General features: G+C 38.2%; 4 protein-coding genes and 1 long non-coding RNA gene across 6 annotated transcripts; 2 read left to right on the plus strand and 3 right to left on the minus strand.

Moving 5' to 3' along the window:
- Positions 1 to 114: 114 nt before the first annotated feature.
- On the minus strand, positions 115 to 838 carry LOC108839526 (uncharacterized). The gene is made up of 2 exons (XR_001947678.2): positions 539 to 838; positions 115 to 391 (listed from the first exon to the last, which is right to left on the minus strand). It is a non-coding gene; the product is annotated as an uncharacterized LOC108839526 (long non-coding RNA).
- Positions 839 to 1,023: 185 nt separating this feature from the next.
- On the plus strand, positions 1,024 to 2,551 carry LOC108811498 (uncharacterized). Of its 2 annotated transcripts, none has more exons than XM_018583551.2 (5): positions 1,024 to 1,389; positions 1,599 to 1,778; positions 1,855 to 1,923; positions 2,006 to 2,159; positions 2,258 to 2,551. In XM_018583551.2, the coding sequence occupies exons 1-4, from the start codon at positions 1,168 to 1,170 to the stop codon at positions 2,150 to 2,152; spliced, it is 618 nt and encodes a 205-aa protein (XP_018439053.1). In that variant the 5' UTR covers positions 1,024 to 1,167; the 3' UTR covers positions 2,153 to 2,159; positions 2,258 to 2,551. The 2 variants fall into 2 exon arrangements, with proteins under 2 accessions (XP_018439053.1, XP_018439059.1); XM_018583557.2 differs by having other exon boundaries at positions 1,030 to 1,389; positions 1,535 to 1,778; positions 2,258 to 2,548.
- Positions 2,552 to 3,110: 559 nt separating this feature from the next.
- LOC108811478 (pentatricopeptide repeat-containing protein At1g01970) lies at positions 3,111 to 4,649 on the plus strand. The gene is made up of 2 exons (XM_018583528.2): positions 3,111 to 3,653; positions 3,769 to 4,649. The coding sequence occupies exons 1-2, from the start codon at positions 3,201 to 3,203 to the stop codon at positions 4,540 to 4,542; spliced, it is 1,227 nt and encodes a 408-aa protein (XP_018439030.1). The 5' UTR covers positions 3,111 to 3,200; the 3' UTR covers positions 4,543 to 4,649.
- Positions 4,650 to 4,864: 215 nt separating this feature from the next.
- LOC108811489 (uncharacterized) lies at positions 4,865 to 5,928 on the minus strand. The gene has a single exon (XM_018583539.2). It carries the CDS (start codon positions 5,771 to 5,773, stop codon positions 5,048 to 5,050), a length of 726 nt encoding a protein of 241 aa, XP_018439041.2. The 5' UTR covers positions 5,774 to 5,928; the 3' UTR covers positions 4,865 to 5,047.
- A 3,797-nt stretch (positions 5,929 to 9,725) lies between these two features.
- Positions 9,726 to 11,752, minus strand: LOC108811578 (squamosa promoter-binding-like protein 8). The gene is made up of 3 exons (XM_018583643.2): positions 10,844 to 11,752; positions 10,150 to 10,280; positions 9,726 to 10,077 (listed from the first exon to the last, which is right to left on the minus strand). The coding sequence occupies exons 1-3, from the start codon at positions 11,542 to 11,544 to the stop codon at positions 9,914 to 9,916; spliced, it is 996 nt and encodes a 331-aa protein (XP_018439145.2). The 5' UTR covers positions 11,545 to 11,752; the 3' UTR covers positions 9,726 to 9,913.
- Between the last annotated feature and the right edge of the window lie 3,654 nt (positions 11,753 to 15,406).

Consider the following 15,406-nt stretch of genomic DNA (forward strand, 5'->3'; position numbering starts at 1 on the left):
CACCCCTTGGCTACTATTCCTTTCTGACAGAAAAAGCTATACGCAGGCACAAACAATAAAAGAAGGCAAAAGAGTAGTATGTTTGATCCCTCTGTGAGTAGCACATGAAAAGAGTGCAAACAGAAACGTAAACCTAAATATATATTTATATATAGTTCAAAAACAGAGACAGGACGAAGAGATCTAGAAGACGCCATGTAGGAAGCAAATGAATTTCGAGAGAATCTGGTCAAAGATAAAAGAAACTTTAGATTTTCTTCTAAATAGGGGATAGAAACTGGCGGATGCCTGGTTTCAAAGTTCCAAACTTGGCATTTGGAAGCTCTGAGCGAGGCTAAGCTCCTGGCTGACACAGTAACTGGTGATGCTGTAAGTTGTGTCGCCGCCAATTCTGCTATCAGTCAAACAAACACACATGAAACTTACAATTGTTAGATTCGACCAATTTTCTGCAAAACCCAGTAGTCACTGTTGAGAGAACATATTGGTTTCTCCGCCCAAAGATAAGACCTTTTTATATTCAATTCTCGATTCATACCTTGAGGATAAGAGAGTGACGTCGATGTCGTCTTCTGGACTCATGAGCGTGTCGTAACCACTGTTCCCGTTGCTGCTGATGGGTCTGCAGGTACGACTGATAATCAGGATTCGGCGGCTCTCCACTCCACGTCCTGGCGGCTATTCATCACAATCTTTCTAGATCTCGAGAACTAGAGACAAATAAAAAGAGTGACGAATACGCTCTCTCCCCTCCTCAGTTTGTTCTTGTCGGAGGGCGTCAATGGAATAGGCGTGGTCGTCCTCTTTCTAGCTTTAGGTGGGTCGGATTTTATGATTGGGTTTAGGTGGATCGGATCTTTAGATTGGGCCGTGTAAATATTTTAGTTTACTAAGGGTTAATTCGTCTTTAGCCACATTATCCATTTTATATAAAATAAAATAAAAATTATATCTACTCTTATATTAAAGGGGAGACTTGGGGCATAATGAATTAAAATCCCTTAAATACTCTTCTTTTACTCCTCGTCGTCGTCTTCTTCTTCTTCTTCTTCTTCTTCTTCCTAACCGAGAGAGAGAGAGAGAGCAAATACTCTTCTTTTACTCGTCGTCTTCTTCTTCTTCCTAACCGAACCGAACCGAGAGAGAGAGAGAGAGAGAGCGAGAGCAATGGTGACTTTCGATCTCAATCTCATACCAGAAGATGAAGAAGAGATGGATCCAATCAAATGCTTACCTTTCTGCAAAGCTGTTGGTTTCAGATTCCAACCTACAGATCAAGAGCTAATTCTTGGCTATCTCCAACCCTATTCAGAAGGAAAAGCTTTACCAAAGAACAAGATTCATCACCAGAACATCTATGGCTTCCACCCAGTTCAATTATATTATCAGGTAGTTATGATTGATTCTTTGAAGGATTTTTTTTTTTTTTTTTTTAATTAATTTTCAAATGGTGTGTTATAATGAGTTAGGATCGATTCTTTGAAGGATTTTTTCTTTTTTTTTTTTAAATTAATTTTCAATTGGTGTGTTATAGTGAACTTCGAGAGACCTTTTATTCTTCTCAAGTCGTAATACTTCTGAAAGGGTTTCAAGAACAGCCCAAGGTGGTTTCTGGCATTCCAGTACAGGACGGAAAGATGTGTTTCTCGGCAAAGGCTGTGATAGGGAAAAAGCAACATTTCACTTTTTTCAACGGGAAACTCCTCAACGGCAAGCCACACACCCAAAGACGGCAAAACAACGTGGCTTATGGGGATGCCAAAAAGTCAACTACCACGGTATGTGTTAATTGAATGTCAGTTGTCTCAAAGGTTATATGTAGATGTTTTAATGTTTCACATATGTTTTATATAGCCGCTGATGGAAGTTGATTCAAGCATAGACATTGTTAACTCAAGCAGCAATACTAAGGAGGAGCAAAAGGTATGTGATTTTGGTTGGTTGAGAGTGCATGTTTAGGCCTTTTCATGAGCTCACCTGATGTTGGTTTTTTATGTTCCCGTAGAGGCATTGTGTATTGTCAAGGATTTATAAGTCTGACCCTGTCGAAAACCAAACTGAGGATTATGCGTTACTCATAAAGCAACAACAAGAGATGGCCATCAAAGATGAGGAGTTTTGGCAAGAGATGCGCAATGAGAAAGAACAGTGAAACCCTTGTAAGTACTAATTCTGATTCTGTTTTTGTGCTGCGGTTTGTTACTATGTTAGACTTGTAAGTATTAATTCTGATTCTTCTGTTTTATATGTGTTTTAGACTTGTAAGTATGAGACTTGTAGAGTCAAAGACCAGAAGACTAGAAATAGCGGTGTGGAAAGCATACGGGGGGGGGACTCTTGAGCTATCTGCAGTTACTTGTTTTGTCTCTTTAATGCAAAAAAAAAAAGTTGAATTTGTTACATGTAGATAATGATAATGATGTGAGATCAGAATTAATAAAAAAAAAAATACTATCAAGTGAGTGATGCATTTCGGCAGAGTCTAGTACAAATCATGTTTGATGGGAATCTAAAAAAAGTGTAAATAATTTTAACTAAACAACCCTAGTGACTAATGAGCACTGTTGAATGTTATCATATCTCAACGGAAAGAAAGAATTGATTCTCTTAATTATTATAATAATAATAATAAAGTAGAATATCAACAAACAACCAGTAAGAAAAAAAAAAGAAAAAAAATATGATAGCTAATAATAGGGCACGTATATGCCTTTGGCTTTTAGGTCACGGAGAGTCTTGTCAAAATTTTCGGCGAGTACTCGACGTTCTTCAAGCATGCGAATTAATTTGTCGGAAAGAGGTTTCCCCCTGAAGAATCTCTTGACAGGAGGTTGTTTCCCAACATGATTGATTGCAATCTTCATGGAGCTGAGATCAAAGCAATCTTCCTTCGTCTTCCCTCCGCTACTCTTTCTTTCCGGTTTCATCTCTCGGCCACGATGGATCGATTCTCTCTCTCTCTTTCTCTCTTCTTTTGGTCGACTCGTCCGACAAGCATATGTGTGTGTATATATATATAAGCGATAAGCAAGTATGTTTGATGTCTAAACGGGCCGGAAAATAATGGCCCAATAATTATTACAAACGTATTAAGTCGGTGATATGTGTGGTGTCTATCCGTTCCGTCGTCTCTTTCTTCTCTCTACCTTCAGTCCACCACAATTTCAATGATCCTTTGGCTCTGAGGGAGAGTGGGTCTAATGATGGGATTTTATAGCAGTAATTCAGTGTTGAACTCCGCCTTCTCCCCATGTGTTAGTAGTGGAAGCCTCTACTTTAGTCGAAGAATAAGAAGAAGAACCCCATTCTTCTTTGTACAAGAATCTCCTCTTCGTTTTTGTCGCAAATGCACTACTACGATGGTGCTTGTAGACAAGGAAGAAAAGGGCCCCAATTGGGTTGATCTGAATCATCATCATCATCATCATCATATTACAGAAGAACAAGAGGAGGCAATTAGTCGAATTCCTGTTAACATGTCTAAACGATGTCAAGCGCTTATGAAGCAGATAATAATTTGCTTCTCGGAGAAGGATAGCTTTTGCTGCGATGATATGTTGGCTGCTTGGGTTAAGCGGATGAAACCCATTCGAGCTGACTGGCTTTCCCTTCTTAAACACCTCAACACTCTTGACTCTCCCTTTTATATCAAGGTTACTACTACTCCATTTTCCTCTCTTGTTTTGTCTGAATGGAACTGATTTCAATGTTGTTAATTCAATAGTGTAACCAGTGAGTGCTGCATCTATCTCCTCCTCCTTTTTTTAGGTGGCTGAATATGCGCTGCTCGAGGATTCCTTTGAAGCCAACCCCCGTGATTATACCAAGATCATCCATTACTATGGGAAACTTAACCAAATTCAAGACGCTGAGAATACTCTTGTTGCTATGAAAAACCGTGGCTTTCTCATTGATCAAGTCACCTTAACTGCCATGCTTCAGTCGTACAGCAAGGCAGGCTATCACCGCTTGGCCCAAGACACTTTCAACCATGTCAAATTGCTTGGGGAACCACTCGACTATCGTTCCTACGGTTCCATGATTATGGCCTACATTAGAGCTGGCACTCCCGAGAAAGGAGAGGCTTTGCTCCGAGAAATGGACTCCCTAGATATCTGTGCCGGGAGAGAGGTTTACAAGGCCTTGTTGAGATCCTACTCTATGTCTGGAGATCCCCAAGGATCCAAGCGTGTTTTTGATGCTCTTCAAATCGCCGGGGTCACTCCTGATGCAAAGCTATGTGGACTGCTCATCAACGCATACAGTGTCTCGGGTCAGAGCCAGAATGCTCGTTTGGCTTTTGAGAATATGAGAAAAGCCGGAATCAAAGCTACTGACAAGTGTGTGGCTCTTGTGTTGTCTGCTTATGAAATGGAAGAAAAGCTGAATGAAGCGTTAGGGTTCTTAGTTGAGCTCGAGAAAGACTCGATCGTGGTTGGTAAAGAAGCTTCTGCTGTGTTGGCTCGGTGGTTTAAGAAACTCGGTGTTGTTGAAGAGGTCGAGTTACTTCTCAGGGAATTTTCATCCCACAATACCGTCTGACATGGATGCTTGTTTCTATACATGTTCAGTATATTTAATCCATTGTCCAATATTAACATTAATAATTGTTCCTTGTAATTTCATGTTAAAGAGGCAAGTTCTTGGTTCTTGGTTGGGTTCACTGATCCTAAAACTGATTTCTAATATGAATAACAAGAAATAACAGAGATCAATATATCTCTGAACCAAACAAACATATTTTGGCAAGAACAACAATACGAATGTAAGACTGTGGATACCAGATCATAATCCAAATGAATAGCAGCGAAACATGGAATCCAGCTTAGGAGAATGGCGATGTAACACTATTTGTTCTCACAGACGCATAAAAACTTCTTCTTTTTTTTTTTAAACTTGAGAGAGAGAGTTGGACTTGTTTATCATCCTACAGAGCTAATGAAGCATCATAGTTCCATTCATAGAAGCAAAGCATAATACTCTCATGAAACTTTTTAAAATAAAAATGCGAAATGACAAGTGACAAGAGTGAGAGAGGGTCCAAATGCTAGTTGTGTCCTCCTGTTTCATCATCATCATCATCATCATCATCGTGAAAGTGTTTGAGGGCATTGAGAATCCGAGCTTCCATTTTCCTGACACGGGCAAGCAACCGATTGCAAGAGGTAAGGTAACCCTTAACCTTGTCCTTCTCGCATTGATCCACATAGACCTCCATATCCCTCAGGAGATCCATCAGCTCGTCAACCACCTGAGAATACTCCATGACCCGACCCGGGTCTCTCTCCACCACCTCCTCCAACTCTCTCCTCGCCCTTTCTAGCCACTCGGCCGACAGGCGAATCCGTGCTTTCAGGGATTCGTAGTTACCATCAGAGGAGTAGAGTTGAATCAGTTTGAAGACAGTACCTGGCTTGGTTTTGTAAAAGTGGAGAGCTTTGACATGACCCCCGGGCTTGTGCTTCAAAGGTAGCTCTTTGACCGCACCTTCTTCCTCCAGTTCTAGATCAACTGGAGCGGTGATGATTGGAGGGTATCGGTGGAGGCGAAGGAAGAACCAGGCGGAAGCTGCGACTGCCACGGCGGGAATGATCAAGTGGCCGCCGAATTGGATTTTGAAACCATTACTATTACTAGGAGAAGAAGGGTCAGAGGGTGAAATGGATGGAGAAGTGATGGCGAAGAGAGAAATAGGGTTGGAAGGTCTGTAATAATGGTGAAAGGAGGAGGAGGGCATCTTGTACTGACAATACGCCTTCACCACGCTTCCCATCTTGTAAAATGTTTTTTCGACTAATTCAATTTACTACCAACAACCCTAAACCCCCAATTTTCATCCTTTTGCTGCACCCCGCCACCACAATCAATCTTCTTCTCTCCAGGTTCGTTCAACAAGTTTTTTCTTCTTCTTTTTTTTCTATATGAAATTAGATAATCCCACTGTTTCCTGATTTTATGTGGGCTTCTTAGTTGGGCTTACTTAAAGCCTCCTATAGTTAGCCAGGCATTTTAATACGTTTGGGCTTTGGTTTGGTTTTGTTATATGCCCGTTTACGCATGCTAACATTAGTTGGGCTCACAGAGAAGCTTGGTTACAAGCCCACCACAGATCTGCTGACTGCTCTGAACAAGTTTGTTAGATGGTATCTTGGTTACTTCCACATGGGCGGCCAGATAGATCCCATCCACTCTTTCCTCCCTCTATAGTAGACTATTCTTGTGTGTTACTCGCAATTTCATACACTTGAAGAAACAATTCGAGATTATTATTACTATTATTTCGGCGACCAGCATTGTATCTTGTGATTTGGATTCACTTCTTTTTGCATCTCTCATGTAATTTGTATTTTATGTAGTGGAAATATTTTTTACTGCAGTTCGAAAAGAAATGAAATGCAAACATCATCTTCCGAATGGTGTGAGTAGTAGTGCTCGTAAGTAAGATGAAAGCAAAGAACCATATAACTAAAAAGACACAGCAAAGAACCATATAACTAAAATAACGTATATCCTCTTTTCCTACTTTTTTTCTTATGACATCATGATCATCCTCTTTTCCTACTTATGCAGAGATTTTCTCCCCGTGAGAAACAACACACTGTATACTAATTTCTCAGTGATTCTGTGTAAATGCTTTTTTGGTCTTTATTTTAACGCACTTAACTACATTCTTTCTTATCCTAGCTAAGTTGCATTCTGATTTCTCTACCCATTAATGACTTTCCTTCACTTAATACTTAATACTATGCATGCAAGACAAAAATAAGCCACGAGCAAATAAGATCAGAGAAAGCATACCTAGTGAGTGTTATTAAGAAACGAGCAGCAAACTCAAATTTTGATCTCTCGAAGCAGAACCTCTGTTGCTCCAACCTCCAGGATTACTGAATTTTAATTTGGGTGAATGGTATGAACACCTGAGAAAATGCCATGTGTTCTAGTTTTATGGATGATAATTTGTACGTGTTCAAAAATAACAATTATCCATCTTCTTAGTAAAGAGTGAATACAAATGATGTTGGATGTTAATTTTGTATGTGTTAAAAAATAATATTTACCGGTCTTTTTAGTTAAATATTATGAAAATGATTTACAAGAGAATGAAAACCATGATTTTTAATCTTACAATGATTCTTCCGTCTTTTTCATCACCATGCCATAAGTCACATAACCACTTCACCACCGCCATCATAATTTCCCTTGTGTTTTCATTTTCTTCTTTCGCTTTATTTTCCCGTGTTTTCTTTTTGTTTTTTTGGGCAATTCACCATTGCCGCCAATACTTTTTTTTGTTGTTGTTGTTTCATCACCATAAAATAAGATCGAGAATTTCATATGAAAATGAAAAAGTGATATATTGTCGAACACGAGGTTAGGTGGCGCTACGATTGAGGCCGCTGTGGTTCATAAGAAAATCATGTAAGCATGTCAAGTACGCTTGTTTTTTTTAATCTGAATTTCATTGATACAAATAGAGACAAAACAAAACACAACAAGTTTAATCAAGGGAAATCACAGAAAGGTTGGAGAATATTACACAGAGGTCATATCACTTTCAGAGAGAAACAAATCTCTTAACCAAAAGGATAACCAAAAGCAATATATGATTGCCAAAGATGCAAGCTTAAAACACTTTTGGCTATTAGGAAAGCCCCAGTGTTAGAAGATCTAGAATAATGTTCATGTCTCCAATGAATAAGCTTTAACAAAAATGACGAAGAGCATTTGAGAAACACTTGAAGGATGGCCATGCTGGTGGTCTGATAACAGCTCCAACTAGAGATGCATCCTCGGCAAATGAAAACCGTAAGGATATGAATGTTATTTAAAGAAGATTAAATTACTTATTGTTATTAGTTAATAAAATTTTGTGATTAAAATTAAATAAAACAAAACACTATTCATAGCAGATCTTAACGAACCACTCTCGTTCACTCATTTATAATTGATCCACTAGTGCTTGGAAATCGAACCGAAAAACAGCGGGTCTTGCATGGATCTTCACCGATCATAATGGGACCAAACTCTCCGGAGGATCTTGCCTTTGCGAATATGTAGCATCTCCTCTCCTCGCAGAAGCCCTAGCTATCCGGTGCGCTCTCTTCCAAGCTTCTCATCATCAACACAACCAAATCTGGCTCCGATCAGATTCTCAAGGGCTCGTTACAGTCATCAATTCGAATCGATGACCGATGGAACTTTTCGGGGTCCTAGCGGATGTCGACTCGATCGTCGCATCTTCCTTCTCTTTTGTTTCCTTTACTTTCATCTCCCGTCGTTTCAATGGGCCAGCCGACTGTTTGGCTAAAGTCTGCTTATCTGTAAACTCTATTATGGGTCACCAGGCCCATATTTTATTTAAAATTTCGGTTGATCAAGAAAAAAAAAGTTGAATGGAGAATTATAAGAAGTCCGTTCCACCTTGCGTATCCTACCTCCACCCTTCGGACTGTCTCGCATTCAAAGCCAGAATAAACACTAGTACATATTTTCTGTATATAGCGATGCCTTATTGCTCCTGGTTTGGTCCATAAACATAAACAGGACCCTCGCTTGCTCAAAAAAAAAAAAACAGGACCCTCGCCCTCGAGCTGTCACTATTGACTCCGCTAATTAGTTTTTATATATGTCAACGAAGAAAAGGCGTTGAATTATTTTTAATACAAACTAAACGAATACATAGTAAGTATACTGTATACTTTATGTGCGTTATGAACTTATGATGAATGGTTGGGGCATTAATTGGGCTTTTCCTCCCCACAGCCGACGGTTAGTGCCAGAAATGATCACGTGTGCAGCTGAAAACCAGCCTTTGCAGCAACGGAAACAAAATTGCTAATGTATCTTTGTTGTTGCCCAAGACAAATACGACACGTGTGTACTTTTTTGGAAAAGTAAACGAGAGACCCTACCCAGCTGGAATTAGGGAAACCATGGACATTGTCCTTTTATCGTCGTTGTATCATCGCCTACTGCCTACTGTTAATGGAAGTTTTAATTACAACTGGTACTATTTATTTCCTTCTGATCTCATACTCACGACATTGACTCCGTCCTCGAGTTTACTAGACACAGTGATTATACATTTATACAATACACAAATGCGTAGCTACTTCTATAAACTAAATCAAGCACGCAGCCGACTACAGATCCAAAAAAAATTATATGACAAAATATATGACGCTTACTAACTAAATCCCAGTGGTGGTGCAGATATAACATGGCTAGTTAAGATTTAACAAAATTTGTATGATTAGCTTCAGAAAGGGGGGCATTAACCAGACATCCCATTCAACCAATTTTCTCTCCGGCAAGATAATAATAATAAATGAGATAAAATATATTTTTTATTTTTTTTTGTAAAAAGAAAAAATAAAAGGGAAGCACGTGGCCTTCATCGACCAGTCACTTTCTAAAATGTTGGTTCGCTGTAGTTATCTAGGAAAATTCCAACAGCACCATCAGACAAAAATGCACAGACTGTCAATCAATTTAATAATTCAGTTGCCCTAATTGAATAAACGATGAACGAACCACCCCATGCACCGGTACCTTCCCTGGTCTGTGCTTTCATTACTAGCAATTATATCATTTATTCAATTAAATCATTATGACACTTCTAATACATTTTCAAGAGAATTCAATCGATCATCAAAGTGGTTCATTTTTATAATTGAATAGCCTCCACTAATAAGGTTGAAAGCGTACATTTAAACAAGAAAAAATTAACTAATATCAAGAAAGAAGCACATTACATGACCAAATACGAATTTAACGATCCACTGCTAACAAGATGATGATATAAAGATGATCCACTGCTAACAAAGATGATGATATAAAGATGACAACAATCGTAACAACGTAGTAGCTAGCGTCGTTTATAATAGCTAATAGCAAAGCTTAAATAAGCAAGCTAGCCACTCGAGAAAAACATTGAATTAGAGGAAGATGCTGACGTGGAAGAGGATGGTGTTGTTGTTGTTTGGAACTGCTTTTGACGGAAACATTCCAGTGAAATTGTAGGAAGCGAGTTGGATGGCGACGACGAAGACTTTACACCCGAATCGTTCGGTGACTCTGAAATTAAGATACCACACATAATTTTAATAAAGCATATGTATAGTATGGGACAAGTAGCCAAGTACGTACGTGGATTGGTGGTAATATCCGGAGTGGGTTTGGAGGATGACTGGTGACATTTACGGCGCCGACGATTATGGTCAGCAAGTCGCTTACGGCAGCTCCGTTTCCCGTTGTCGAATTCCGACAGCAAATGGAACCTGTAACCAAATATGTTTATTTTCTTTAAAAAAAAAAAATTACGACCACACAACAAAAATAAAATAAAGATAAGACAAGAGAGTAGATTGGCGGAGATAGTAAATTACGTATAGAAGGGTAAAAAGGAGGGGGCATCGGGATCATACACAACACAGTACGCTCTCTCTCTTTCTCAATGATTGAGTTAAGTGTGATGATGATCTATCATCCTCCGAGTGAGAGAATGATTAAATTCTAATCAAAAGTCATCTCCGTCATTTAATAAACATAATCAAAATAAAAATAGGTCTAACTTAAAAAATAAAAATAGGTCTAACTTAAAAAAATAATAATAATAATTTCAAAGCTTCTAAAACATAAAAAAATACTGCTACTGTAGTAATATTACTAGTAATCATGCAATATGTACGGAAGAAGCAGGCCCCCCCGATGGAACATGGATCAGTTTACGATGGTAAAAGACGTACGGACGGATAAAGAGGCGTAATGAATGATATCTGTGTCAAAGGTGGAGGGGAATGATCTCTCTCTCTCTATAAGGAGACCAAAAAAAAGGAGTTACCTGCTGCACTGCTGGCAAAAGCGCTGGCTAAGCCCAGCGGCCACAACCGTTGAAGCTTTTGAGTGGAATTCACACACTTTGTGGCGACGGTGATAATGTTTGGCGTGGCTCAGATCCGCGTTGCATCCCTCCGCTTGGCACCTTGGAGTGCTCAGCGTGTTCCCCATTCCCAACTCATGACCAGGTCGGGACCGCCTGTACAGCCTGCTCACGAAATCGTCGTCAGCCGCAGAGAAGTATGTCCGCCCTCCCAGATTCAAACCGATTCTGTTGGAAGTGAAATCAAGCGGACGAGAGACGTCGACTTCGGTCTTGGGGATGAGGAAGTTGTAAGAAGATCCGGATCCTGGCCCTGTCTGGTCAAAGGAGAATAAGGCTGAGTGGTGGGGATGGCCGTACATTGAATCGGATGCGGGGGCGTAAGTGGTGGTGGTGCGTGGGTCGTAGAGGAAGGAGGGATGAAACTGGTTGTTGTTGGTCTGATGACCGTAGACGGTCAACTGTTGTTGTTGGTTTGAGAATGAAGAAAATAGAGGTGGAGAAATGTTGTTGTAAGAGGACTGATTATGATGGGTATGGGTCGGGTCGAAAATGGACAAGACTCGGGTTGGGTCAGGCTCCTGCTGCTGCTGATGATGATGGCTTCGATCTTCTCCGGATAACATAATCACGGAGGGGTTGTCCCATTCGTAGTCCAACATGTTCCTAGAATAGTATTTGAGGAGATCCCGAGAAAGATCTTTCTTTTCTTATATGTGCGCTCTCTGCTCTGCTACAATAATATTATATATTTTTAAAACATGTACACACAAAGAGTGAAAGAGAGATGGATGAGTGAAGAGGCTAAATAAAGGAAGGCGATAGGAGACATGTCGGTGCGGAATAGGTTATGGACTGCTTTTAATTGACTGAAAGCAAGCGACGTACTAATACCTCTATTGGAATTAGAGTCTTTCTCCTTTGCCACAACATCTTTATCAAGAGTGAGAGAGTACTGTGTCTCTGCAAATACCTTCGGAAAACCCTAACTTTAAATTTCTATTTGTAATTGTTACTTATACTGTAACATGTAAGTATCTGGATAGCTGTAAAGCTGAGTATATATAAGAAAAGTATTTATTAAAACTGGAGCTGCATCGATCATTATATATATATATATATATATATATTCTCAGAATTCAGGATTTTCATTATTTCCTATTATAAAGTTAATATGTAGAAAAAAGCTTAAGCAAAAAAAAAAGTTAAGATGGAGAAGAAAAGAACCAGTCACATGGGTAGGGTGCTGAATCTCCCATGGCCCACTGTGAGTGTCTGTGCCATTTCAGTAGTATTTCACTAATCTAAGTGTACCAAACATCAATCATATGCAACTTTACCAAGTAGTATTTTATAATTGTACAGTAAGCAGAATTAAAATATATAGCTGCTTATGGGGAGCTTCTAAATGATATTTTGATCTGACAAAGACTAGTAAATACGTGGTACTAATTTTGCTCAAACTTTTATTAAAACTAAAAAAAAATCTTGAAGGAAGGAAAGAAAGAAAGAAAGAGCAGTTTTTGATCGTGTGGTTCATGTTGAATTTGGTGGAGTGTGTATAAACGCGTCTGCTCTGTTTATTAATTATGGTAGGTCCATCATCGCATCATCAAATCTTTTTTTGCTAATGTATATGAATGTTTGTATTTAGCCGTTTATATTAGTAGTTGCTTCAAATCTCTATTTGTATATTGAATTGATTAAAATCGTAAATTACACGAATACGTGTGTATTTGTTTACTACAATAACACGAGCAAATAAATACTTTAGCAGTGTAGGATTAATTTACAAAAAAAGGAGAAAAAGGGAAAGAGTAGTGGAGGGAGACGCCAAGAAGGTACTGTGTGAAATGCTGTTGGGGTTTAGAAAGACAGGATGGCATTCCCGTAAATAAGAGGAAAAATGGAGGTGGATCGTTAAAGGGAAGACAAGAGTGACCGATCGTATCTGCTACGTACTCCACCCACAATGATTCGCCTCTATACCTCACGCGCCCACGCTACTGTAAGCTAACCGACGGCTCGGATTCTAGGCTAACACGTGGCGACACGGGGGAGAGAGTAGAGAGAGGCGAGTGAGATGGTAACGAGTCCAAAAAGCAGGAAAGGGGGAGAGTGGAGTGGGCCCCTTTAGGTGCTAAAAGGCTGCCATTGACGTTAACCCAGTCGTACGGACTGTCCATTATCCTTCCTCTTCTTTTTTTTTTGTTTCTTAAACCAATAATAAAATCTCTTATCTTCATTTTTTTCGGTTACTGAAATACAAACATCACTCATATATTTTCTTACCAGAGTTCTTAGAATAATGTTCATGCCTCTCCTATTTTTTTCCTTTGTATATGGTATTGTGGAAGCTCTTAAAGCATATGCATTTTTGATATCAATTTGATTCAGGATCGAGGATTGTTTAAGTAAAGAACTAGAAAATTATACAGGAACCAATAATTTTTTGATTCGGATAATTTTGGATTCATGTAAAATCAAATAGTAGATACAGATCTTGGACAATTCAAAAATATCAACACATTTTAAATAATTTTAAATAATTTGTCTCATTTCAAATACTTTTGAATTTTTAATAGATTTTAAAATTTATATATTTAGTTATATTATATATAAATAATATTTTTATAATTTTAGTATATATTTGGTTTCGATTTAGTATTCCAAATATATTAATCATTTTTATATCTAAAAGTTTTTAGTCCGGTTATTTTGATTTAGTTTAAGTTTAGATCTTCGGATCCAATTGTTGCCTATGCCTATCTCAGACAATCCATATTCCTATTATTTTGCTTGTATAAAAAGAAAACAATCCAGGTATAGTAATTTTCCATAAGATCAAATCAAAACTAAATTAACGAAGCGTTTTTAAACCAATCTAACAATTTACCTAGGTGGTACACAACATAGCAAGGTGTCGGTTTGAAAATTCTCAATCATTCTATGCACTACCGCTGACAAACAACAAAAGGTTGTCACTATATATATAATATAGTTTTGTGGTGTGCTGAACCAACGACTTAATTTGTGTAAAAACTAAACTCAAAATCCACAGCTAATTAAACTCATTATCAAAGCAGGGGAACACACAGAACTCTAATAGTATATTATTATGAGTGAAAAAGGCGAAATGAGTTTTTTTTTTCATAACCAAATAAAAATTGAAATTAAGAAAGGTTGCATAAGAATAGAGAAAAAGACGAAAAAAGAAGGAAGATAATGCTACACCAAACGCGTTGCCTTGTCAACATCTCTTAATTGAGCAACCACTTACTGCACTTATGAGTCATGAACTCCTCTCACTTTGCTCTCTTCCCAGTATAAAGATAATATGCCCTCAGATTACCGTGAACGAATAGTATATAATTATAATCTTGTCCTAGGTCAGTGCAATTAAGAAATAATTCTCTGATACTAATTTACTTCAGTATCAACTATCAAGTAATGTATAGATCCTAGCTAGCCGATAATACATTATAAATACAATGTCATTTGTACGCTTAGCTTGTGCCATAACTGGAGCAGTAGACATATAATTTGCCTAAGACAAATAATAAGTCTAAAGCTCCTCTGAGACGAAACTAAGCACATGTGTGTAAACGCACATGCGATGCCCATAATATAAACAAATTGTCTCTGGAATACTGGCTAAAAGAAGAAATATACATTGTATTTTGAGTGAAATGGTGAAATAAATCAGCTCAAAAAAATTAATATATGATGAAATAACTCAAGAAGTGTTGTTAAATAAAAGAGAAAAAAAAAACAAAACAAAAAAGTGTGTGTGTGGTGGGGGGGATAATGACTACATAGTGTGCGTCAATCTTATTATTTGGGCTTTATTGTTAGGGCTTATTGCAAAAGTGACTCAAAACTTGAATTCAAACAGAAAACTAACCTTTTCTTTTGACTCATTTTTTTTTTGAGTTTTTAACCCCACATCTGCATTTTATCTACGAAAATGCCATTAACCCTTTTTTTTTTTTTTTTTCGAAAATGGCTTCTTTACTGTCTCAACCTCATTTTCTTCAAGTATTTACAATATTGCCACTGCCATGAATAGTGGGAACAACCTTGTACGAACTGTTTGGAGCTTTTAATGCCCTTTAATGCACGTAAATCTCTTTACACTCTCTCTGTTTCAATTGTTATGAACTAAAAACAACATTTCTTTCACTTTCTCTCCATATTCATCCAAAAAACTGAAGCTTTTGATTCAAAATTGTTTGGAGCCATATTTCTTTCGTTTTGACTTACGGTTGCTTTCGTTTGAGGTTCTGGGTGGTTGGAGAAGACCCTGTGTGCAAACAAAGTCATCTCACCTAGTTGAAGGTACGAATTTGAATTTTTTTCAAAATCTGTTCGCGTAGAAGACTTACAAGTAAGTCATCTGTATGTAGAAGACTTACTGATGAGTCTTCTGGTCAAACGGACGACTTAAACTAAGTCGTCCAGCTTTGTTTGGTGAAAAAAAACAGTCCAGACGACTTATATATAAGTCGTCTACGAGAAACAGGC

This window comes from Raphanus sativus, chromosome 1, assembly GCF_000801105.2.
Source record: "Raphanus sativus cultivar WK10039 chromosome 1, ASM80110v3, whole genome shotgun sequence".
Classification (NCBI taxonomy): Eukaryota; Viridiplantae; Streptophyta; class Magnoliopsida; order Brassicales; family Brassicaceae; genus Raphanus; species Raphanus sativus.

Excerpts from the sequence above, each read along its gene's own strand:
- LOC108811498 (XM_018583551.2), top strand. The coding sequence starts at position 1,168 with ATGGTGACTTTCGATCTCAATCTCATACCAGAAGATGAAGAAGAGATG. Across the intron at positions 1,390-1,598 it reads CAGTTCAATTATATTATCAG|CCCAAGGTGGTTTCTGGCAT; the intron begins GTAGTTATGATT and ends TTTCAAGAACAG. Across the intron at positions 1,779-1,854 it reads CCAAAAAGTCAACTACCACG|CCGCTGATGGAAGTTGATTC; the intron begins GTATGTGTTAAT and ends TGTTTTATATAG.
- LOC108811478 (XM_018583528.2), top strand. The coding sequence starts at position 3,201 with ATGATGGGATTTTATAGCAGTAATTCAGTGTTGAACTCCGCCTTCTCC. Across the intron at positions 3,654-3,768 it reads ACTCTCCCTTTTATATCAAG|GTGGCTGAATATGCGCTGCT; the intron begins GTTACTACTACT and ends TCCTTTTTTTAG.
- LOC108811489 (XM_018583539.2), bottom strand. The coding sequence starts at position 5,773 with ATGGGAAGCGTGGTGAAGGCGTATTGTCAGTACAAGATGCCCTCCTCC.
- LOC108811578 (XM_018583643.2), bottom strand. The coding sequence starts at position 11,544 with ATGTTGGACTACGAATGGGACAACCCCTCCGTGATTATGTTATCCGGA. Across the intron at positions 10,281-10,843 it reads TTTTGCCAGCAGTGCAGCAG|GTTCCATTTGCTGTCGGAAT; the intron begins GTAACTCCTTTT and ends ATTTGGTTACAG. Across the intron at positions 10,078-10,149 it reads GGATATTACCACCAATCCAC|AGTCACCGAACGATTCGGGT; the intron begins GTACGTACTTGG and ends TCTTAATTTCAG.